The following is a 24,587-nucleotide window of genomic DNA, read 5'->3' as shown; positions in this document are numbered from 1 at the left end:
CCGCCCAGACAAATTCTTCCCTGGAGGTGACAGTAATAAAGTCACCCCCAGGGTCTGTAGCACTGGCGCTGACGGGCTCTGTGCTAAGCATGATCCCTGTAGAATGCTCTTAATTCTCCCACCAACCCTAGGATGTGACTCCTAGTATTTTTTCTCCCTTACAGATGGGGAAACTGAGGCCCAAGCCCCATAACCGGTGACAGATAGGGTAGGATTTGACCCAGGAGGTTCAGCTGCAGGGCCTTGGTCTTTGTTCCATCCATCTTGCCTGGCCGCGGGGGTTGGCACCAGCCCTCAGCACGTTGGGGTCTCCTGGAGGACTTAAAAGGAGATGTTTCCAGGCCCCACCCTACTGACTGATCCAGCTGGCCCAGGTGACGGTCTATGCAGCCAGGTCTGAGAGCCACCTGTCTGCCCACAGAAAGCCTGTTTTTTGTAAGAGGAAGTGGCTCGGGAGGTCAGGGTGGGTGCACTGACCCACAGAGAATAACAGCAGACCTGGGGGGGATCCAGCACCTCACCTCCAGCCCTGGTTTCCAATGCTCGGAGGCCAGCCCAGGCCTGCAGTGACCCTGCTGGCTGAGCTGGTGGGAGGTCACTGGATGCAGAGGGCTAAAGTCTGAGTCCTGAGTCCTCTATGGCCTGGCTATGTGCTGTCGCCTTGACTTTCTCATCTGTGAAATGGGCCATACCCTAGAGGATTTGAAGAAATGGCGATGCAAAGGCTCAGGCTCAGCAATGGACAGATGTTTTTGAGTCAGAGATGGTAAAGGCAAGTTTCCAGGGGGGGCTGACCCCTCCAGACAATGCCAGGTTGTGCCCCTGGAATGCTGAGGCTTGTGGCCTGTGGATGTCTTAGATGGACAGTGCTGTCCTGTGACGGCCAGACCTAGCCATGGCAGGAGGCAGACAGAGGGCATTGGGGGGGGGGCTGGTGTTGGGGACCTGGTGCGGGGTAGCTGGGGGGCTGGTATGTGGAAGGATTATTGTGGGGGGCATAGAATTTGTGGGGTGGAACTGTTAAGGGAACTGTAAGGGACTGCAGAGGACAGGGGGTCACAGCAGGACAAGTTCTGGGAGCAGTGCAGGGCTAAGGGCTCAGGAATGAGGCGAGAGGAGACAGTGGCCATGAGAAGGGGCTGCTTGCAGGCAGGGTGGAGGTGAGCAAGGGCTGGGTTTGGCCATGTAGCTAGAGGCAGAGCCCAGGCACATGTCTCAGAGCCACAGAAGATTCTGGGCCCCCAGGCAGGGAACTGGAAACAGAGGTGGGGACACGCTTGATAAGGGCCAGCTGAGTGCCCAGGTGGCACCCAGAGGCCAGACCCTGTGCCCAGAGGCTTAGGTGAAACCACTTCAGCCTGGGTGGGGTCCCAGCTCCACCCCAGTGCAGCACATCCACCTGCACCAGGCGAGTCACTACCTCACTGAGCTATGTCCTGGTCTGCCACATGGGAAGATCCTCAGGATGGTGGCAAAGACTGAAGAGCCAGTGTGTGGCAAGGCTGGCCAAAGTCCACCCCTCCCTGGTGTGCAGGGGGGGGCACCTTTCTGGGCGCATAGCCCAGGCAGTGGGTGAGGATGTTTGGTTCTCTTTGCACAGCTACAACTCCCAAGTGCTGAAGAAGAGACTTAGAGCCAGCTCTTATCCTTGGATGGGCCAATATTTACTGTCCCTTGGCCACCCTGAGGCCCTGGGGAGGAAGGTATGGCTTCTTCACCCACGACCACCATTGTGAGGGTTACAGTCCCACCACCTGGGGCTGGGCCCCCACTGGCCTCCTTCAACAGGTTGGGAGGGGTAGCATCGTGCCAGCAGGTGAAGAGATGTCATGGGCATGAGGCCAGGCACCAGGTGCTCGGCTCCACCAGCTGCCCCATGAGACGACCGAGGGCTCCAGCCTCTGTGAGTCAGTGCCCTGTGGGGAGTAGACTAGACCACACAGGCCCCACTGCCCCTGACCCTCTCAAATCAAGCTCTCAGAACCCTGCCTATGATCCCAACCCCACACTTCCCCCAGGAGCACGGCCTTGCACACAGCAAGGGAACAGGCATCTGCGAACACGGGGCCTCCCACTAACCTGGGCAGTTTCCTCCCAAGGGGACAGTGCCTGGGCCTCTCTAGGGGCAGCTTCCGGAGCTGTGTCAGCCTCAACATCACCCCATTTTACAGATGAGCAAACTGAGGGCAGAACACCCTAGCCTGGTCTGGCCGATCATTCATGCAGTCAACACATATTTATTGAGCATCGACTCTGTGCCAGGCCCTCGGTGGGCACGGGAGGCCACAGAGACGAATCACACACAGACCCCGCGAAGAGGCTCTTACAGCCTGGCAGGGCGGTCGGTCGTTTCAAAGGACATTCACAATACAGTGGTCAGTGTGGTGTTAGAGGTAGCACAGGTGACCAAGGGAGCACAGAGGAGGGGCCCCTGGCCCGGCTGGGGGGGGCGGGGAGGGCTTCCTGGAGGAGGTGATACCTGACGAGGGCGTTCAGGGGTAAGCAGGAGTTAGGGTGTCTGGCAGAGGGAGTGGCCTGTGCAAAGAGGTGGGGGAGACAATGGCACATCTGGGTGGCCGCTGGGAGTTAGGCGGGGCTGGTCCGGGAAGGGCAGTGGAGTTAGCCGCAGACAGGGGGCTCAGCAGGAGGCGGCTGGCAGAGGGCCCGCTGGGGGCCCGAGCGGAGGGCGCCTCCAGGGACGCGGGCGGAGCAGGGCGGGTGCTGGGGGTTGCAGAGGAGGGGGGTGCGGCCCCTGCCCGAGGAGTCCTGCGCTGCCCAGGGCGCCCTCAGCAGGGCGGGGGCGGGGGCGCGGGCTGCCAGCCCCGGGGCCGCAGGGTGCAGAGCACGGGGTCCAGCGGCTTGAGCGTGGCCTGTTCCTGCAGCCCGTAGCGCTGCCCGGGCACCAGCCGGAACTCCAGCCTCTGCAGCAGCTTGGCCATGACCACCTTCACCTCCATCTGTGCGGGGGGGGGGGGGGGGGGGCAGTGAGCACAGCGCCACGGCCGCCGGCCGCTGGGCCCCAGCAGGGCTCTGGCCTGGGTCCTGGCCCAAGAGAAGGCCCACCCCTCGGTCCCCTCTGCGCCCGCCGCCTACCTGAGCAAACTGCTGCCCAATGCAGGAGCGCGGGCCCAGAGAGAAGGGGAAGTAGGTGAACCTCGGCCTGCGGGGGGAGAGGGTCTGGGGTGGCCACACGCCAAGGCCGGGCTGCGTCTGCACACGGCAGCCCCTCTGCTAGGCCCCGGCTCAGCATGTTCTCGCGCATCTTCCTCCTGAGCCTTGCCGAAGGAGCTGTGACCGTCCCCATTTTACAGGAGGGGGAACTGAGGCTTGGAGAGGCAAAGCAACTTACCCACGGTCCTACGTCACTTACTCACGGGGCCGTTCACACGTCCAGTTCCGGGCAGTCTGGGCCGGGACTCAGGGGTCTGTCCCCGGAGCCCCGCTCCCCACCACTGTGTCAGCGCTTTAACGCATTCACTTCCGCGGCACCCTCCAGAGGGGGCCATCAGCGTTCCCGTTTTTCAGGTGGCAGCATCAAGGCCAAGGGGGGTGAGGTCCCTTGCCCAAGTCACAGGGCTTCCCAGTATAAGGGGCTGGTTAGCAGCATGGCCTTGAAAACCAGTCTGAGCTGGGCTCAAACCCCAGCTCTGCCACTTACTGCTGTACACCCTCGGGCAAGTTACCTAACCTCTCTGAGCTGTGATTTCCTCGCCCATAAAGGGGGCACGGTGGGGATCATGGATCTGGAAGGCCACTCCGGCTCAGCGGGCATACGCAGCTCAGCCAGGGGCCCCTGAGACCGTCTTCCACCCACCAGACCTCCCCTCGTGGACACTCCGAGGGACTTACTTGGGTGCTTTGGGGCTGAAGCGATCCGGGTTGAAGGTCAGTGGGTCCTCAAAGTAGGAGTCCATCCGGCCCATGACATAGGTGCTGAACTGCCAGGCAGAGGACGCATTTGTCTCTGCTTCCAAGAGTCGTTCCCCTCGCACCTCCCCCACCTGCTGTGGCCACCCAGTGGGGTGACTCGGAGCAGAGCAGTCCCCCAAGCCCCCACCCCTGCTCTACTCCACTCACCCATCCCTCTACCCACCTACCCACTGGCCCCTGGAAAGTCTCTAAGAGGAGGAAAGGGGACAGCCAAGGTGCTACCGACCACCAGCTGGCGTGCAGCACTGTCCCACGCTTAGCCTGCCCTGTGGGAGGGCGACTCTGGTCCCTATTTTACAGATGAGGAAACTGAGGCTCAGAGAGGTTCGTGACTTGTCTGAAGTCACCGGATCAGTAAGTGGCCAAACTGAGACTCAAACTCAGGTCTGCTGCGAAGCCCTCTTTCTCTCAATCCCGAGAGCTGGTATTATTTTAAGTTTCTCTTTGACACCAGGCTTGCTTGGGGGTGGGGGCTACAGATCCCACTAGCCTTTCACCCGCCCTGACGGAGGCTCCCATCAACCTGGTGCTCCGTACCCTGACCCAGGGGCCACGCATGTCCCCATAACTGGGGCCCGATGCTCCATGCCCTGACCCAGGGGCCACACATGTCCCCATAACTGGGTCCCGATGCTCCGTGCCCGGCCCCAGGGCCCACACATGCCCCCATAACTGGGTCCCGATGCTCCGTGCCCGGCCCCAGGGCCCACGCATGCCCCCATAACTGGGGCCCGATGCTCCGTGCTCAGCCCCAGGGGCCACGCATGCCCCATAACTGGGGCCCGATGCTCCGTGCCCGGCCCCAGGGCCCACACATGCCCCCATAACTGGGGCCCGATGCTCCATGCCCGGCCCCAGGGGCCACGCATGCCCCATAACTGGGGCCCAGATGCCGGCCTCCGCCTCTTCAGCCTGCACAGTGTCTCCCTGACGGTCTCTTCCCCTGGCTCTGTCTCGAGAGTTCAGGGCAGCCACGGGTGGAGAAGGGCTTGGAACCGGGAGCCAAAGTGAGTGGGAGCGTAAGGTGTGGAGGGGTCTCGGGTCAGCAAAGGGCACCCACTCTGTGCCAGGGGATTTTGTCGGACACCTGATGTACCTCATCCTGGCAACTCTTCTCAGTAAACTGTAACCCAGGGACCACCAACCCCATCTTACAAGGCTGGCATTGAGGCCAGAGATTCAGGGTCTCGCCCGAGCTGACCCAGCCAGCGGGAGCAGGGCTGGGTGGAGCTGTGGTCTGCCCACTCAAGGCCCATGGGGTGGCACAGCTGGACTGAGAGCCAGCCACAGGGCCCCCCCTGACGGATGGGAGGGCATTATGACGAGAGGGTCATTACGGCAAGTGGTACTGGTGCAGGGGTGTTAAAAAAAAAGGGGGGGGGGCAGGCAAACAGCATAAAGGACCCCACGGGGATGAAGCTCTGGTACACTCTAAGAAGGTGCCACTGAGTCCTGGAGAAGGGGTGCTCAGCCGATGGGGTTGGAGTCACGACACTCTCCTTCATAAAATAAATAAAAACAAAAATGGGTCCTGTTATGGCTGAATCGTGTCCCCCTAAAATTCGTATCTTGAAGTCCTAACCTCAGAATGTGACTATTTGGAGACAGGGTCTTAAAGGAGGTAACTAAGTTACTATGAGGTCCTAGGGTGGGCTCTAATCCCATAGGCCTGGCGTCCTTATAGGAAGAGTTGAGGGCACAGACACACACAAGAGGGGTCTGCAAGCCAAGGAGACAGGCTCAGAGGAACCAGCCCTGCCAACCCCTTGCTCTCGGACTTCCAGCCACCTGAGCTGCGAGAGGATACATCTCTGCCGTGTGAGCCCCGCAGGCTGTGGGGCTGCGTCACGGCAGCCTGAGCGGACAAATGCACCCCTACCTCACACCGAATGCACCCCTACCTCACACCGAATGCACCCCTACCTCACACCGAATGCACCCCTACCTCACACCGGACACAAATCAATTCCAACTAGGAAAGAACCTGACTTTCAAAGGAAAATGTAAAGTTGTTAGAAGACAATGCTGGTGAGTCTGCCGACCTCAGGATAGGGGAGGATTTCTTACACAAGACAAAACGAGCGAACCAACCACTAGAAACTTCTCTGTGCCTCAGCATCCTCAGCTGTGAATGGGGCACCTCATCCAGACTTATCCTCTGTAACCTTAACTGGACAGTGTGAGAGGGAGAGAGAGACATCACAGGGCTATGGGGAGGCTCAGAGGGGACACACTGGGCAGCCAGTGCTGAGAATGGGCCCACAGGCGCCCCCGACCTCAGGGGAGAGCCCACGTCAACCACCCGGGGCAGGCAGGCAGGCAGGCAGGGCCCCCACGCACCAGGAGCGGGGTGTTGCCGGGGACTCTGACCCCATCAATCAAGGTCTCCTCCTCCAGCAGGCGAAAGGTGCCCCACGCGGGCGGGTACAGCCTCAGCGACTCCTTGAGGACCTGCAGAGCCACACGGGGAGGTAGCAAGAGAAGCCGGGAGATCCCATGGAACAGGCCCCAGACCCATCGCTGTTCCCACCCATGGTGCTGACTGTGCCCCCGAGTCCAGGACTGGGTCCTGGGCCCCTGAGGAGTCAACTTCACCTTTGTGTTCACCCCCTCATTCCACAGGAGAAACTGAGGCCCAGAAAGAGAAGGGAGGTTGGCAAAGCCACAGCAGCAGAGCCGGGACCAGGAGCCAGGCCTCCCTCTGAACCAGGGGTCCCATCACCCTGAGACCCCCCCCCAGCTCAGGCAAGGCCTCCTGCTGTGCTGTGTCTCCTGCTAGGCCTGTCCCCTGATGGGAAGCTCAGGCCGGCGGAACCCTGGCCGAGTGGGAAGTGCAAACAGAGCTCCACTCACTTGTGGGCCGGTCTCCAACCGTGGCTGCATGTTGGGATTACCTGGGAGCCTTTAAAATGCTGCTGCTCAGGGCCGTCCCCAGTGACTGATGTTACTGGTCCAGGGACAGCCTGGGCTTAGGAATTTTTTAATTTCCCAGGGATTCCCATGAGCAGCAAGGTTAGAGAACCTATTCTAATGGGTTAGGGAGGCTGCAAGCCTGAATCCATAAACCACCCACAGCTGCCCAGAAGTGTCTGCCCCAGCCCCACACCTGGGACAGGTACTGCAGTCTCCCCAGGTCCTCGTAGTCAAGGTGCCTCTTAGAACCGATGACCTCGTCGACCTCGGCCTGCAGCCTGTGGGGTCAGACGAAGACAAGTTCATCTCCAAGGACATATGATCTTTAAGAAGGGGGTATGGAAGGAACTGTGCAGAGAGGGGCCTGGGGTTCCCCACCTGTGAACGCGGCCCACCCCACTGTTGAAGGCCTCTAGGAGCCGCCACGTCCACACCAAGCAGGTGGGGACGGTGTCCCAGGGCCTTTACACCATCCATCCTGGTGCTCGCTGCTGGGAATCGGAGGCGGGAAATTGGCCCCCACAGAACACGGGCTTTGCACACGGGCGCCCATCTCAGCCCGGACCACAGCCGCCCCAGCTGGAAACCGCGGGATGAGCCTGCGGGCGCGGGCGAGGGAACCTCGGGACCCGCCCCGTCGGAATAACATGCGGCACGAAGCGTGGATGTGCACCACCCACGCCCACTGGGGGGCTGCTGTCCGAGGCAGAAGGGGTCACGCGTGGCGGGATGTCGAGGCAGCGGAGCCCTGGGCACCGCTCACGGAACAAAAACGGCGCAGGTGGAAAACGGAACGAGTTCCTCAAAAATCAAACCTGGGATTACCATGGGGTCCAGCAGTGCCACGCCTGGGTGGGCACCCAGAAGAACTAAGAGAAGGGTCTCGAGTAGATCTGTACGCTCGTGTCTGTGGCAGCCTTATTTGCAACAGCCCAAAGGTGGAAGCCACCTAAGGGTCCGCCGATGGATAAGCAAGATGTGGCCTGTCCTGCCCTGGCCTGTGTTATTAGATGATTGGGCGTCAGCCTGTGCACCGAAAGGTCACCGGTTCGATTCCCGGTCAGGGCACGTGGCCAGGTTGTGCGTTTGGTCCCTCGTTGGGGTGTGTGCAGGAGGCAACCAATCGATGTTTCTCTCTCTCTCTCTCTCTCCAATCAATAAAAACATTTTATTTTTTTTTTCTTAAAAAGAGATGTGACCCATCCGTACAATGAAAGGTGACCCAGTCTTGAGACAGAAGAACATTCTGGCACCTGCTACCACATGGATGAGCCTTGAGGACATTCTCCTGAGTGAAACAAGCCGGTCACAAAGGGACAAACAGTGCGTGACCCCACCTCCATGGGGTCCTTGGAGTATTCAGACAGCAGGCAGAGAGAAAGGGGGGCACCAGGGGGTGGGGGAGGGGTGGGAGTCGGTGTGTAACGGGGACAGGGTTTCATTTTGGGGGTGGATGGTGGGGATGACACATGACAACGCGAATGCACTTAATGCCCAAGCTGACCAGTTAGGGTGGTTAAAATGGTAAATCGTGTTAGATTTGTGTGTTTTACCATAATTTTTTTTTAACCTTCACCCAAGAATATTTTTTTCCATTGCTTTTCAGAGAGACAGGGAGAGAGAGGGGGGAGAGGTAAACATCAATGTGAGAGAGACATCGATTGGTTGCCTCCTGCACGCACCCCGACTGGGCCCAGAGCCTGCACCCAAGGTACATGCCATTGGCCAGAATCAAACCTGGGACCCTTCAGTCTGTGGTGGATGCTCTGACCACTGAGCAAACTGGCCAGGGCTTACCATAGTATATTTTTTAAGTGGATTTGGGAAGAGGTATCAGTAATGTGGGTGATGTCATGGTAAAATACATGTTGAAATTCAGTAGTTAACCATGAACTGCCTCTAGTGGGTGGGGCCATCATGGACGGGTTTATTATTATTATTATTATTTTAACTTTTCTGCTCTTTTCCAAATTTTTAACAAAGAGCATATTACTATCACATCTTTTTAGAAGCCTAATAAACGATTTCATGCTCTCAAGAAGCCATTTCGTCTGCCTTTGTATGCGATGATAACTGCTCACCACACCCTCTCCCCCCCTCCACCCCTGCCCAGCGTCTGGCCCCCACGCCTGTGGCATTCTCAGAGTGCCCTCACATCTGGCTCCGTCAGTCCGAGAAACAGTCCTTGAGGGAACCTATTTGTATTCAAGGAAGCCAATGGCCTGCTCAGATGCCATCTCCCCAGCCATGCCCTCTCTGTCCTGCCAGCAGAGGATGGGCACCCCCTCAGCACTTGACTTAGAATTCCGCTCAGGCCTCGGTGGCAGCGCCTGGCCAGGCACTACGCACACGTCGGGAGGGAGAGAGCCTGGCCCCTCGAAGCTTCCAGTCCCATGACTGAAGTAGACTAGAAGCATTTATGAGCTGGAAGGAGGCCAGCGGCTACTTGAGGGGCCTGAGAAGTAAAAGGGGAGGGGGTAGGAGGAGGAAGAGTTGTTGTCTAGGAGAAAAGCAGGGAGAAGAGCTTCCAGAGCAGGGACCAGCATGTGCAAAGGCCCTGGGACAGCGAGAAGCAGGACCCAATGCAGAGGGCTCAGCCATGGGAGGCGGGAGCAGGTGGCCCTCTAGGAATAAAGCATTAGACAATCCCCTTCACCAACACCAAGGGAAGCCTCCCATGCCCGGCCCCCTCTCCATACCTTGCCAAGATCTCGGGCTGGCGGGACAGTTCCATCACCGTGAATGCCAAGTGATTGGCAGAGGTCTCGTGACCTGCAGGAAAGGAGGAGAGTGGCGGCTCTGCATGGGACTATAGAGCGGCTGCAGGCTCGGCTTCGGAGACCCCAACGCCTGGTGGCAGTTCAGGCCCTCACTTCTGCCCCCTAGGATTGAGCTGGGCATACGGATATAAAGGGATGCCTGATGCCAGCCAGTGTGGCCAAATAAATGGCATTTGCCCCCATCCAGCTGGTTTCATACTCTAAAAGCCCCTTCCTCCAACCATCCTCGAGCTTTGCCTGGCCTGGAGGGATGTCTGTCCCCATTCTGCAGAAGAGGAAGTTGAGGCTGAGAGAAATGTCTCTCTGAGGTCACACAGCAGGAGGAACAGAGCTGGGACTCAAGGCAAGCAAGGCTTTGAGCCCAAGGCCGTGTTCTCCCTGGGATGTGGGCACCAGCCCCTGGGGTCTGGAGAGAGCACACCTCCAGCAGCGGAGAACACGGGGAGGCTCCCCCCCACCCCAGGTGGGCAGGGATCATCTCAGTGGGGCCGATCTGAGTCCTGGCAGGATCTGGCCAAGTGGACAAAGCGCCCAGTGGCCTGGGAAGGAATCATCTGCACTGCAGGAATTTCCTCTGAAGGGGCAGGTGCCCACCAGGTGGCAACCGCTGCCAGCCACGGGGCCTCAGAGGCCTGCTGCAATGAGAGAGAAGGGCCTACACCTCACAGAAAGTAGGTGCTGGGAAGCGAGGCCCAGCCGCTCTTGGGGCAGGAGGTGGATGAGTCAGGGCCAGGGGACCCCATGGGGGGGAGGGAGAATAGAAGCAGCCAGAAGTCCCACCCTGGCCCTGGCTGTTTGTTCCCAGCTGTGACTCAGTTTCCTCACAGCCCACCCCTGAGCCCTGTGTCTGGACCACTGCAGGGGCCAGGAGGGCAGGGCAGGTGCACCTCTCTTCCCTCCTCTGAGAACCCATCGCCCAGCAAGGTTCCCAGCCAGTTCAGTGTGTCTGTCAGTCTGTCTACCACCGCCATCAGACGACCAACTGTCCTTCCTCTGTTCACCTCTGCCTTCCCCGAGCCTAGTATCCATTCACTTGTTCATTCATTCCATCCAGTCTTCACGGCTCCCTACTGCACTGGGCCTGGGGAACACCCAGGCGCGGGAACGACTAACCCCTCGCTCGCCGAGCACGCAGCGTGCCGGGGGAGACAGGCCTCATCGAGTCACACCAACAAATATGCAACTTAAACTGTGGGGCAGGGCAGAGGAGCTCTGCCACGGAGAGCTCACGGGCGGCCTGATGCGTCTGGGCAATCACTGAGGGCTTCCCCAAGGAAGAGGCAGCTGAGGGATCCCTGAAGGGTGGGGAGGAGTTTTCTTGGTGAAACTAGATGCTCAAGAAATATTTGACGAGCAAATGAATGAAGTTGCCCCCACAAATTCTGAGTGAGGGGGAAACTAGAATTCTCAAGGCCAAGCTCTCCTGAGCCCCAAAGGGCAGCCTCACATGTCCCCACGATCACCAGCTCTGTTAACAGGTCAGATGCCACAGGGGGGCCTCCTGGGCCTCCCTAAGCAGAGAGAGAAGGCTCTGCCCCCCTCGTCCCAGCCCCCCGATTCCGCAGCATAACTCGGCCCAGGCACCCAGAAAATCTCCTAGAGTCAGGATTCCGGGGATCCACCGTTCCCATAAGTTCTGCAAAGCCCTGAGCCCCTGGTCGCCCACGAAACTACGAACCAGCAATGAAAAAGGTGACAAAGTTGTCCAGCAGGATCTCGTCGTCCTGGGTGTCCTCTTCCGCTGCAAGACAAGGGACGGCTCAGGGCCGGCGCGGCGTCCGCGACACTCACACTTCGGCTCCCTTTCCCAGGACCCAAACCGTGGTCACCCGGCCCCCGCCCTCGCAGGGCCCCGCACCTTTGAGAATCTGCGTGAGGATGTCGGCAGGGACGGCGTCCCCCCGCTTCAGGGCCTCCCGGCGGCGCTGCACCCAGTCCCTGCCCACCTGGCGCAGGAAGCGGACGCTCTCGCGGATCTCGCGCAGCTGCTTCCACTTCCCGGGCATGAACTGCACAGGAGCCGCAGCTGGACGGGCCTCCCAGCACGCACCCCGCGCCCCCCCCAGCCCCGAAATCACTACAGGTCCACGGCAGCCCCGCGAGCTGGGAGGCCGGAGGGATGCGGAAAAGTTCTAGAAAAGACAGAGGAGCCAGGGAGACGAGACAGGGAGAGGGCCGGCTCAGCCCAAGCACGCATCGGCTTCCCTTCCTGCACCGGCTCCTAGAAACGATGGGAACGATGCCCGCGAACATTCAGGAAGCACTGGCTGGAAACAAGAATGGGTCCCTGCAGGATGGGGCGGTTAGGACGGCAGGGAAGGAGACCACGGCCAGGGGGGCAGCGAGGGGGACTCAGCAGCTGCAAAAGTGGGGTGGTGTCAGAGGGCTGCGAACTCAGAGGCCGAAGTCCCAGGAACAGGAGGGGGCCCTGGGCGTCTGTCTGAGAATCAACTCAAGTACCACCTTTCTCCCTTCTTCCTCCTTCAAGCCTGGAACAAGGGGGTGATAGCTGGAGCTGCAGCAGCCATCTCATGACAACGAGGTGACGTGCTGGAGACAGCAGAACAGAGAGAGGGCCCGGGGACACCTGACACGGTGGAGCCATCCTGGGCTCCCTCGATGGCCCGTTTTCAGGGGTCATTTTGCACGAGAGAAAGATGAACTCCTAACTTACTTAACCCACTCTGATTCTGAGCCTCCGCTCTAGGCAGTGCATGCAAATCCTGACTGAGTCAGAAGGCGCTTCAGATACATGTACCAGAGCTCAAAGCTCATCCTGAAAAAAACCACTGCAGGAGGTGCTCCAGCAAAACAGGACAACATAAGCTAGGTGGCCGGCCACCGGGAGGGGTGCTGTGGCCGTACCTTCGCCAGGGTGTTGCGGGATGCAGAGATGCCCTCCAAGATCAGCTTCACCTTCCCGGACAGAGGCTTCTGGGCGCCCAGCAGCATGCCCGTCTCCATCCCAAAAGCTGCCTGGGGAGAGAGAAGGGCGGGGTCACGCCTCGGGGGCGGGAGGACCAGAGACCCAGGCAGAGCCCGGCACCGTCCAGCTGGAGACCCAGGCCCGGGGCTACCGGCTGACGTGCACCTGGTCACCGACTCCCCGCAGGGAGCCGCGATGACCCCAAGCCCGCTGACTGTGGTGGGGCTTAAGTAGCATGTGCTAACTGCCGCACAAACCTCGACTCCTTCCTTGACAGGACGCAGTTCCCCTGAAATGCAGCCTTCCCTGGGTGTCCATGCTACGCCCAGCTGCCCAGGGGGTTGTGGAGTGACAATGACTCTTCACTCCAGCTGCCTGACCTGCCTTTACCTGGGAGTATCTGGGCCACTGCTGGCCCTTGACCGGCCACAGGCCGGTCCGCACACCTCTCGGTGTCCTGTCTAGAGGATGGGTTAGTAGCTCCAATCTCGTGCTGGGTGGCTTTGAATGGTCAAGGAGATAGGAAGCGCTCAGCCCAGAGACGGGGCCCTGCCGCGGGAGGAGCAACTGGGAGGGAGGAAAGCGGGACGGGAAGGGGGGGAGAGGAGCCCTCTGCCCGGCGGCCTGCCCCGCGCCACCCCGCGCCCCGCTGTCCGCCCATCACCTTGGCCAGGATGTCCATGGTGGTGCAGGTCAGCATTTCCTGCATGGACACCGGGGTCTGCCCATCTGCCTTGGCCTCGAGAATCTCTACCAGCTGCTCCGCTTTCTCGTTGAATGTTTCCATCAGGCTGACCAAGGAGCTGGGGAACAGCACGCACATCAGCGGCCACCTGGACCAGCCCAGGGCTTCAGCCATCCTGTGGCCTCCCCTCTGGCAGGAGGCCAGTGTGCAGAATGGAGGTGGGGGCCCCTCCCAGCCTTTCTGGCCTCCCCTTGAGGCCCAGCTCTGGGGCCTGGGTGGCAGTGATCAAACTAAGCCCTGAGGTTTCACCATTCCCTCCACTCAGGATGGCAGCTGTCCCTCTGCCCTTGTCCGGATGGTTCCATGGGTCCCCTGTCTGCCACTGGGCCCCTCAACTCTGAGCTCAAGGGGGTGTGACAGTGTAGAAACTCCAGCGGACAGTGGGAAGGAAGGAAAGAAAGGCCCCTGGGGCCTCCAGAATCCATGAAGTTTCCCCTCAAACCTCTCCGCCGGCACTGCCCACTCTCCCGACCTGCCAGGCCCCGGGCTGCCTCGTTTTCCATTCTACTCCTGTCCGTGAGCAATCGCAGTGCCCAGCCCTATGTGGACAGGAGTCCTCAGGCCCAGAGGACTCAAGCCCACCCACGCCAGGCAGCCCAGCACAGCCTCTGACCGGCCAAGGCCCAGGCTGCCCGCTGCGGCCAGGCTCACCTGCGGCTGAAGGCCAGGTCCATGACCCTCCGCTGCTTGTGCCAGCGCTCGTAGTCGCACTCGGACACCAAGCCTTGGCCAAACAGCCTGTGGGACACAAACAGGGTGAGCGAGCAAGGTGTGGGAATGGGGATGGCCTGACGGGCACGGGGTCACCTTTAGGGGTGATGGAAAGGCCCTGGAACTAGACAGTGCTGACGCCTGCACCATGCTGTGAATGTGCCAAATGCCTCCGGGTTTACCTCCAACGTCGTTAAAATGGTGGGTTTTATGTATGTGACTTTAATCACGATAAAAAATAAATAAACCAAAAAGAAACAGGGTGATCGTGTGCCCCAACCTCGGCAACCCCCGCACTCCCCCTGCCGTGGGAGGGGAAGGGGGAGAGGAAGGTGCTGATGATGATAGCGGTGGCCATAGGGCCTGGGGCACGTGTTGTGTGTCTGGCAGCCAGGAGCTCAGGCCCTAAGCTACCCCAGGGCTCTGGAGCCCCTGGGCCCTCTGCTCGCTGCCAGAGGCCTCCCCCCGGGTCCCCTCCTCCCACCTTACCTCTCGCCAAACACAGTCTGGATGGCATGGTACATCTTGGAGTCCTTGTTGTACTTGGTTGACATCAGGAACTTCTAAACATCCCAAAAAACCAACATCAGCTCATGAACCCAAGGGAGTCAGTGAAGGACTCAGCAGTTTCAATTTTTGTGAAACATACCCCAGGTAAGCGTGAACACTTCACACGCGTGACCTCACCTAGCCCTTTGGAGATCCCGTCTTTAAGCAAGAGCATCCCCTTCAGGGATGAAGAAACCGGGGCGCAAAGGGGTGAAGGGGTTGCCCTGTGGCCACACAGCTGGAGAGCAATGCGGCGGGCGACGCCCTGGCCACTGAGCCAAACCGGCTCGGGCAATTATCAAAGTTCTTACCTTAAAATAGTAGAATAAGGACAAATAAACTCAAAGTTGGTAGAGGAAGGAAATAACAAAGAGCAGAAATCAACAAAATAGAAAACGGACGAACAATGGAGAAAACCAATAAAACCAAAAGCTGGTTCTTTGAAAAGGTGAGTGAGACTGATAAACCTCTTGCTCGCCTGATAAAGATGATGAGCGATAAACCCAAGTTACTATTCCCAGGAATGAAAGAGGGGGCATCACACAGATCTGGTAAACAGTAAAGAGATCAATAAATAAAAATTGTGGACAACTTTATACCACTAGTTTCAACAATTTAAAAGAAGTGGATACTGCACTCAAGAAAAAATAGAAAATCTGGATGGCCATATATCAATTAAAGAAATTGAGTGTGTAATTAAGACAAACAAAGAACACTTCCCTCTAAAAAAATGCCGGGCGCAAATGGCTTTACCAGTGAATTCCATCAAACACGAAGGAAAGAAATAACACCACTCCTACACAAACTCTTTCAAAGAAAAGAGAAGAGGGAACATTTCCTGACTCATCTTATGAGGCCTATTAACCTGATACCAAAACCAGACAAAGGCACTATAAGAAAAGAATAAAGATAGAAACAAAAATTCCTAAAGAAAGTTGAGCAAATTGTATCCATGTATCCATGAGCAAACTGTATCTCGACCAGGAATGCAAGGTCGGTTTAACACTCAACTATCACTGCAATTCATCACTTTAATATATAATATAATATATAATATAATATAATATAATATAATATAATATAATATAATATAATATAATATATAATATATATCTTCCAACTTCTTTTCTCATTGAGCATCGTGAAGGTTTTTGTGTATGATTTTTGGCAGCGTGTTTTTAAACATCTCAAACTATGTCTGTATTTGAAATTAAACTTTTTAAAGATAAAATTATTTTTAACATCCTGTTAGAGACGCCATAATTGTTCAATTTGTCTCCTGATCTGAACCCAAAGTCGTATTTTATCCCTCTTTGTGTCACCACGGGCACCCTCCGTGCAGAGAATCACCCCGTGCACCATGTGAGTAACCCCTGTGTGAACTGCGCCACCATCATTTATTGTGCAATTGCTGTGTGCCAGGCATGGACCCGATGCCTCATACACGTTATTTCAGTCCCATTCTCACAACCCCTGTAGGAAAGGCATCATTCCTATTTTATGGACAAGGAAACTGAGACCCAGAGTGATGAAGTAACTTGTCCAGGTCCCACAGTCCGTTGGTGGCAGAGCCCAGATTTGAGCCTAGTTCTGCTAACCCCCCAAGTAGATGACCCGATGGCCATTCTTAATACCTACACAGCAGACACCATCCCACAAACACTACAGGCCAATTAATGCCACCTGTCTCCATTTCCTCTTCTCTGCCATGGGGACTCATAAGAGTTCCTACCTCGATGAGATCTAATGGGTTAATAATTGCGAACTACATAGAAAAGCACATGACCCCTAGTTAACACTGTTAAGTATCCTTTGACCCTTTACTTGTTAAATAGATCAATATTTAATTTGCATCATAGCCCTGAGAGAGTGGGGGTAGTTATAGTCTCACCTTGCCAGTGAAGACACTGAGCTGAGAGGCGAACTATGAAACGTGTGTGCACCAAATGTGCCCAACAGCAAAGTCCCCACACCCAACAGCCCCGCCTTTAGGAGCCCACCAAGTGGTGGGTGGTTAGAAAGATGCCATTCCCTTTCGGATCCCGGGGAAACCAGCCCAACTCTATGTGACTCTGGAACATTTCTCTCCCAGTCCCCAGGGCCAAGTTTCACGTGCCCAACCAAGGGGAGGCCCATCCCCATGGAAACCACTCTGTTTCCTACCTTGACCGACTCAGGGCTCGTGACGATGACCGAGGTTTTGTGGAAGACATTGACCCGCACGACAGGCCCGTACTTCTTAGCCCTGGAAACCAAAGGGACCCAAAGGAGGCTGTCAACTACTGGAGATGTGAATATCAGCAGCCCAGGCCCGGCAGGAGAAGCCGGGTATCCCATCCCAGGACGGGGCTCACCAAGGGCTTGGGGCCCAGGCTCTGCCCTGGGGCTGACTCACTACTCAGTCTCATCTCCCATGGGCCTCAGTTTCCACATCCATGAAAGGGGGTTGCTACACTCTTCCTTTGCCCCAAAGGTTGTACTGGAATCAAGCAATATCGGGTCTCTGAAAATGCTTTGAAAAGTATGAAGCACCACCCCAAACAATGACTCTTACCCAGTCACCCCCTACACCCAGGTTACAGATGAGGAAACTGAGGCCCAAGAGCTTCTAATGGTTGGTCTAAGGTCATGTGGTTGCTTTTGAACCAGCCTGGTCTGTCTCTCCAACCAAGGGAGGACCTGCTGGGGGTAGGAGCGACCTGGGCAAGGGAGCGGGGAGTGTGTGTGCTGGACTGGGGGGATGGGAGGGGAGCTGGCCTGGGGGACCTGGACCAGAGTAAGGGCAATGAATGACAAGTTAGGACCCACCAATCCAAAAACACATCTTGGAGCACGCGGCCACAAACCTCGTCCTTCTTCCAAAAGTAGGGAAGGTGCCCTAGGAGGAAACTGGAAGAAATGGGAGACATTGAGATCACGGGAAGTCACCATTAAAGAGTGTTCCCTTCCCCACAGGGCCCTATGAGGTTGATGTTGTTAGACCCACTTTGCGGATGGGAGAACTGAGGCGTGGGAGGTGTGGCTCTGACTCAGGGTCACCTGGCAGGATGCAAACCTGGGTCTGACTGGCTCCAGAGGCCTCCTTGGAGAGGTGATGTTGAGAAATAAAACCATCTGCCTGGTGCAGAGGTTGGGGGCTGGCACTCAATCATATTGTGTGGAATTACCTTGAGGCACCCACTGAACACTTTCCATGTGCTGGGTGCCATGCTAAGCCCCACCCCATCTGACCTCCCCACACCACCTGGAGCTGGGCAGCTGAGGCTGGACAGGGGAGGTCACCTGCCCACAGCTGTGGGGCTGGCACCAGGGTCTTATCACCAGCAGATGGGTGGGTCACACTAAGTCTGCAGCGTGATCACCAAATTGTAAACAAGCCTTTTGGTGTCACTTTGAGGCACGTTCCAAGGGACTCATGACTTCCTGTCTCCTCTAGGACTCTATTCTAGTCAAGCTCACTTACTACAGCACCCAGACAAGAAAAAACAAACAAACAAAAAACCATAAAAAACCCCACTGCAATTGGGATTTCCTGGGTCAGTGAGCTCATTCTCCTGGTGGAAGACAGTAGATAAGCAATAAGTAAGTATGAAGTCAGAGGGTGATGGCATGAGGAGAGCTGGGGTGGAGGAGGGGGTGGCCGTCTTATACAGGCAGGTGAGGGAACAGCCCTCCATGAAGGCGTCATGTGAGCTGTAAGAAGTGAGGGACTTGGCCCAGCAGGAATCTGGGGGAAGAGCATTCAAGGCAAAGGAATGGCAGGTGCAAAGGTCCTGAGGCGGGAATGTACTTGGTAAGTTCAAGGAAGGCAGTGTAGCTAGAGCAGGTGGCTTAAGGGGACCGTGATACAGGCTGGGGTCGCCAAGGTGGGCAGATACGCACGGCCCTGTGGGCTGTGGTCCACGCTTTGGCTTTGCCCTCGGCGCAGTAGGGGCTACTGGTGGATTTTGAGCGGAGCGGAGACAGGATCTGACTTGAGTGTTAAATGTATTGTCTTGCAGATGCAGTGCTGAGAGCAAAGGGGCGGGGAGGGCTCAGGGGTGGAAGCAGGGCCCCAGCGAGGGACTGTGAGAGGTGATGAGGCCTCAGACCCATGGAGGTGAGAAGTCCGTTCCGGGTACGCTGAAGGCAGAGCCAATGGGCTCGCCCACCTTTTGGGTGTGCCAAGTGGGACAGGTGTCAGGGATGACCCTGGGCCACAGGGAGGGTACACGGAGCTGCCATTTACTGAGGTGAGCAGGTCTGAGGGGGGATTTTTAGAGCAGCAGACCCCCGTCAGCCGTCCCCTGTCCGTGTCCATCAGGTGGACAGGCTACCAAAGGCTACGCCTGCTGGCTCTGGGGCTCTGCCTGCAAGAGGGGCAGGCTGGAGGCTCCAGCTCCACCCTCCCAAAGCAGCCCTCCATCCGCCAGTGACCCCGCCCCTCCACCTTGGAGGGCAGCTCTGGGGCCCATGCTCCCCTGGGTCCCGGGTTCCCCAAGGGGTGCACTCAGTGTCACCCGGATGCCCAAAGATAGGCAGCAAAGGGACAACCTGCCAAGGAGACTGCGCAGGAGATGTGGGGAGAGCCAGAGAAGGGTTGGCTGCTTTGAAGAGAGGCTTCAAGGGGGAGGGAGGCATCAGTCTGCCCCAGGCTGATGAGGGGCCAGGCAAGATGGGGACCCAGCGCCGACTGTGCGTTAGCTCCGGGGTCACTGGGCCTTGACTGAAGCAGGTTGGGTGGAGAGGTGAGGGCCAGAGCCCGACGGGGTGCTGGGTTCAAGAGAGAACAGGAGGGGGGACCGGCGGCCCATAGACAGGTAGGCTTCCTGGGGGCTGCAGTGGGGGAGCAGAAACAGGGGGCAGCCGTTGGAGGGGAAGGAGATCAGGGAGAAAAGGGCTGGTTTTTAACAGCATATTATATAAAAACGAGGAAGATGCAGAAGAAAGGGAAACTGGTGACGCAGGAGAGGGGGCAGTGGGGGGCAGTGCTGCTGAACGGCGAGGGCAGCTGTCCTTGGCCAGGAGCCCCGGGACCCAGCGGGAAGGGAGGGGAGGGCAAGTGGGCCGGCGCTGGCAAGGGGCAGCTGTGGCAGCAGAGCCCTGAAAGGAAGTTCTCTCGCTGATCCATTTGCTCAGGGAAGTGGGAGGCAAGAAGAAAGGCTGGGAGCGCGGATGGAGGGGGTGGAGGGGGCATGCCGGGACTGCAGAGCCGCAGGAAGGCTGCAGAGTAGGCGCGGAGGCAGGGGAGGAGGGAAGCGTGGCCGCCGGGGTCCACTCCGAGTGAGGACTTGAGCTTGCACCGCTCCACCTGCAGAAATGTGGACCGTGGACACCACTGGCTGTACTTCCAGAATAACCTAGTATCCATGGTCACTCCCCAAAGCTGCTCATTTTCGGGAAAATGTTGTTTTGAGTGAGAACAGAGCCTGTTACCCCCTCACTCTCCCAGGCTAATGTGAGATCCTTCGCCCTCACCGCTGGGGTCCATGCCCCCTGGGGAGGAAGGTGAGTGACACCTTGAGAAGGGCAAGGTCACAGAGTGGCCAGGTCTCCACTGCCAGGCAAAGGGAACTAAAGCCCATTCCCTCCAGCTCCTGCAGGGGGCGCCGGGGAGGCAAAGGCAGGGCCAGGAGGCAGGGTTAGAAATGAGCAGGTAAGGGGTGACAGAAAGTGGGGATGGTAGACCCCTGGGATTGGGAGGGGGCAGACAGAAGCCCACCTGGCATGGCCCTGATGGTGGACGGGAAGTGTCAGGGCAGCCAAGGAGAGAGGGGAGGGCAAAAACCCCCCTCCCGGCCGATCCCCAGCAGGTGCAGTTCCCTATAACACTGCAGCGGGCACAGTGGGGACCCGAAGTTTCCTGTGAGCAGAGGTCATCTGGGGAGCCCACTGTGAGACCACTCAGAGGGGTGAAAGGATGGGCCACCCACTGGGCGTGAGGGTGAGGGGCTGTGGTTGTGCCTCATGCCAAAGGGATGGGGTGGTGAGTGTTCAGCTGGGCACCCAAAGTCCAGCAGTGGGTCTCCACCAGGAACCACCTGGCAACTTGGTGAACAGCCCCCAACCTCAGCAACTTGGCAAGTAGGAGTGAGAGGAGAGAACCAGCACTGCCCAGGAGTCGAACTTGAAGAAATAAACACTGGGGGAGAGAGACCTTTCATTGTCAAGTTCACAATAACCCCACACTACCAGGAGAGTGGAGGCTCATGAGGGCGTTTAGCACCGTGACAGACATAAAGAAGCCACAAGTGTCTGTGTGGGATCTGAATGCTGGGTCGGAGTTTTCAGCTGTCATATGGATCGGTGCAGTAGGATATTGTTTGTAATAAGAACACAGAGGTGGGGCATTCAGGGAGGGCAACCTGGAGGAGAGGGCATCTTGGTGACTCCTGCAGAATGCGGATAAGGGGTTGTCGGTGTGTGGGAGCACAGCAGCTGCCTCTCTGCAGGGCAGAGGGGTCCTTGCCTACAAGCTGGCAAAACCCTGAAGCCTCAAGGGGCAAATGCCACTCCTGGAGACTCAATACATTGATTTCTTGTCAACCATGGAATTGCCAATCGTGGGCTGGGGATCCAGCCTCTGAATGCCACAGCACCTGATGTGTGCTAGAAGAAGTTTCAGAACTTCTTTATATTTGACCATCAACAAATTTTTAATCCAAAATCTTTTTGCCTATGCCCCCCGTTTGGTTCACCTCCTTAGAACAAAGAGCCCGACCCTAATTACATTCAACCTCCTCCACTCCTCTGCCCACCCCCCCACACACACCTGTAGGTCGCATTGTAGATTCTGTAGGATAAGATTTGGGGGAGAATTCAGGCCTAAAAAGGAAGGAAATGCAGACACATGCTGCTCCATAGATGACCCTTGAAACCATGCTAAGTGCAAGAAGCCATACACAAAAGGCCACATATTGTATGGTTCTGTTTATATGAAATGTCCCCAACAGGCAAACCTGTAGAGACAGAAAGTAGATGTGTGGTTGCCTAGGGCTGGGGGGTCGGGGTGCGGTGAGTGACAGCTAATGGGTATGGGGTTTCTTTTAGGGCTGATGAAACACTAGTGCTGACTGTACAGTTTAGAAGGGCAAGTTGAATAGCATGCAGAATTTTATATTTAAAATTCAATGACCAAAAAAAAAAAAGATGCGGGGAGAGGAGCTGAGAGCGGCTTGATTTAAGTCCTGCCTTCTTAAGACACGGAGACTGGCCTAGCCTGTCATGCTTGAAGCACTCGAATTTCAGAGAAGGCCGAGTCCTGATGAGACCTATCAGAGCAGCTGATCAGAACATTTGCAAGGGTGATCGTGTACCTAACAGAACTTGCAGGGGATTTCTATCAGCCACCTTGAATTGGCTGTTTATCGCAAGTGCCTGCAAATACCAGGCACTGCTGTGCTGGATGTGGGGGCACAGCAATCAACGAGACAGACACAGGCCTATGTGAGAGACAGACACTTAACAAGAGGTCGCACAAATAATTAATTACTCAATTGCCATCAGGGTCACTTAGAGCTTATATAACAGATTTAAGCGTGGGAGCAGGGGGAACCTCCCTAGGGAGTTAGTATTTAAGCCAAGTCTGGACTGCTGGGGGAAGAACCAGCAAGATGGGATAAAAGACAGAGCTGCTACAAAAGGGGACAAGGGTCAGGAAGACCCCAGGGTGGGAGAGGATGCCTCGGAGGCCAGACAGCCTGTAGGGAGAAGCAGTTGCCTCCCTATGTCACCAGCTACAGAGATCTTTCCCGAGCCCACCAAACAGGAATTCAGGCTTCTAACACCAGGGCATCTTGTTTGAGCTGGAGGTGGGTGCCTTTCAGAATGTTCAGGTCCTGAGGTTTTAAAAAGTTTGTCTAATACCGTCGTTCATTCGTTCATTCAGCAAATATTTATTGAGCATCTGCAGTGTGCCAGGCGCTGGGGATACACGAGCAACACAGCGTCCCTGCCCTTCCCGGGGCTCACATTCTAAAGGGGAAGACAGTCAACAGGTGAACAGAGAGTCAACAGGTGAACAGAAGGTAACTTCACGGGGAATGGGCCCATAAGGGATTTGGGGCTGGGTGGACTTTACACAGGACGGATGGGGAACCAGCAAGAAGGGAATCAGCTGGGGGAAGGGGGTGCAGACTGACTGGGGCAGCAGCGGGTAAGCAACGGGGAACAGAACTGGACAGGGTACCGGCAGGTTCCCGCAGCTCAGCAGGGGCCTTGCTGGCCGCGGAATGGACTTGATTTAGAATCAGATTTAGTTCTAAAGTGATGGGAAGCCTTTGGAGCACAGAAATGACACATTTGACTTAAGCTTGAGAAAGGTAAGATTCTGCTGGGGGAGGTGGGGGGGATGGGAGCCAAGGGTGGAATGGAAGTACCAAGGAGAAGACCAGCAGGGTACAGCAGAGCAGACACACAGAAGGGAATGGGACCCAAGGGCAGCGCGCTCCGATCCAGGCGGAGCGCCCCGGCCGAGGCGCCAAAGTTAAGAGCGCTCACTCTGGAGCCGGGCTGACCCAGGCGTCCATCTCGGCGCGCCGATGGCGTGACCTTGGGCAGGTGACTTTGCCTCTGGGCGCCTCAGTCTGCTCCTCCGCGCGATGGGGTAACAACAGCGCCTCCCTAACGGGGCTGCCGCTGCCATCGCGCTCGCGGGGCCCAGCAGAGCGCGGTGGGCGCCGAGCAGCTGCGGCGACTGTAATTTGTTACTAAGAATAGTTAGCGCCCCTCTCCCCGCCGCCGTCTCCCAGCCGCCGGCGCAAAGGCGAGGCTGGACCCCGGCCTCGGCTCGGGTCTAGATTCGGCCCCCCCCCGACCCCCTATTCCAGCGCCCCATCCAGGCCCCCACCCCCACCCCCCACCCCCCGCTCACCTGGGCCGCGGCGGCCCGGGGATGTGCTCGTAGCGGCTGCGAGCGCGGTGCACGAAGGTGCAGCAGAGGCCGAAGGCGACCAGGACGGCGCTGCCCAGCAGCAGCAGCAGCCCGGGGCCCATGGCTCGCGGGCAGGCCGGGCCGGGTCGGGGCCGGCGCGGAGGGGGCGGGAGGCCGCGAGCCGCCTCGGCTGTCAGCGCCCAGCGCCGCCTCCGCCCCACGCCCGGCGCGACCCGGCCCCGCCCCCGCCGCTCGGCCCCGCCCCCGCGGCTCCGACCCCTCCCAGGACGCTCGGTCCCCGCCAACCGCTTCTCCGCCTCCGGCTCCGCTCTCGGGGCCCGCCCCCTCCCCGCCCCGCCCCTCCCGGAGCTCCGCCCCAACCTCCGCGAGGCCCCGCCCAGAGCGGGTGGTCTCCGCCAATCACAACTGCGCTTCTGGCTCAGCCCCCCTCAGGCCCCGCCCTTCCCCGCCTCCCCAGGCCCCGCCCCCAGCCCTCCAGCTCTACTCCTGGAGAAGCTCCGCCCAGAACGCGTTGTCCCTGGCAACCCCGATTCCCCGCTCCCGCGACTCCCGCGGCGGTGCTCCCTCCTGCGGGCTGGTTCCGCCCCCTTTGGCGCCTCCAAATAGCGTTTCTCCGCGCGCGGTCCTAGGTCCCTTCATTTTCCCTAAAACCTTCCCGGAAACCCCATCCCAAATTCCTGTACTACGCCGACTGTCCCCAACCCCCTTCCGGAAAACTCCAATCCCCAAAACTGGTTTTCCCTGCCCGGCCGGGGCTCATCGGGCAAGTGGCCAGCACCCCGGGGACCCAGGGCGGCCGGTGTCCGCGAATGCAGAGCTCGCGGCTGCGCCCGAGGCTGCTCTCCCGGCGTCTCCGGCGCTTCCCAGATCGGGGAGCGTTGCCACGGGTCCAAAGGCGCAGGAGTCCGAGGGGCTGGAAATCTGGGTGTGGAAGGTCGCCCTCACGGGACAGTGAGGAATGTGACCAGCGTGGCCAAAGGGCATTCTTGCACCATAATGACCAAGACTTTTATAACCTGCTTCTCCGCGCCCCTGTGTCCGGATACGACAGAAGAGGCCAGCTATGGGCTTTTCAGTTCCCAATTCTACACTCGGGGGCCCCCAGAATGAAAGCAGTGGATGGGAAGGGCCGGGTGTGCCCACTCCTAGTCCAGATAGAGA

The 24,587-nt window shown here is 57.9% G+C and overlaps 1 protein-coding gene across 1 annotated transcript; it reads right to left on the bottom strand.

The window, feature by feature from the left end:
• Nucleotides 1-2,221: 2,221 nt before the first annotated feature.
• On the bottom strand, nt 2,222-23,629 carry CYP46A1 (cytochrome P450 family 46 subfamily A member 1). The gene is made up of 15 exons (XM_081155257.1): nt 23,406-23,629; nt 17,363-17,443; nt 16,718-16,799; nt 14,495-14,568; nt 13,946-14,032; nt 13,214-13,352; nt 12,489-12,599; nt 11,482-11,632; nt 11,302-11,364; nt 9,543-9,615; nt 7,037-7,121; nt 6,271-6,381; nt 3,850-3,938; nt 3,094-3,160; nt 2,222-2,957 (listed from the first exon to the last, which is right to left on the bottom strand). The coding sequence occupies exons 1-15, from the start codon at nt 23,525-23,527 to the stop codon at nt 2,787-2,789; spliced, it is 1,506 nt and encodes a 501-aa protein (XP_081011383.1). The 5' UTR covers nt 23,528-23,629; the 3' UTR covers nt 2,222-2,786.
• Nucleotides 23,630-24,587: the final 958 nt, after the last annotated feature.

The sequence above is a fragment of the Miniopterus schreibersii genome (genome assembly GCF_964146895.1).
Source record: "Miniopterus schreibersii genome assembly, chromosome: 1".
NCBI classification, from domain to species: Eukaryota; Metazoa; Chordata; class Mammalia; order Chiroptera; family Miniopteridae; genus Miniopterus; species Miniopterus schreibersii.
The sequence above is the reverse complement of the archived record's forward strand: the minus strand, read 5'-3'. Positions and strand labels throughout refer to the sequence as shown.

Bases quoted from the DNA above. Each gene is read 5' to 3' on its own strand.
- CYP46A1 (XM_081155257.1), bottom strand. From the start codon at position 23,527: ATGGGCCCCGGGCTGCTGCTGCTGCTGGGCAGCGCCGTCCTGGTCGCC. The intron at 11,365-11,481 runs GTGCGGGGCCCT...CTTGTCTTGCAG, and splicing joins CCTCACGCAGATTCTCAAAG to CGGAAGAGGACACCCAGGAC. The intron at 3,939-6,270 runs GTGCGTGGGGGC...TCTGCCTGGCAG, and splicing joins CCGGCAACACCCCGCTCCTG to TTCAGCACCTATGTCATGGG.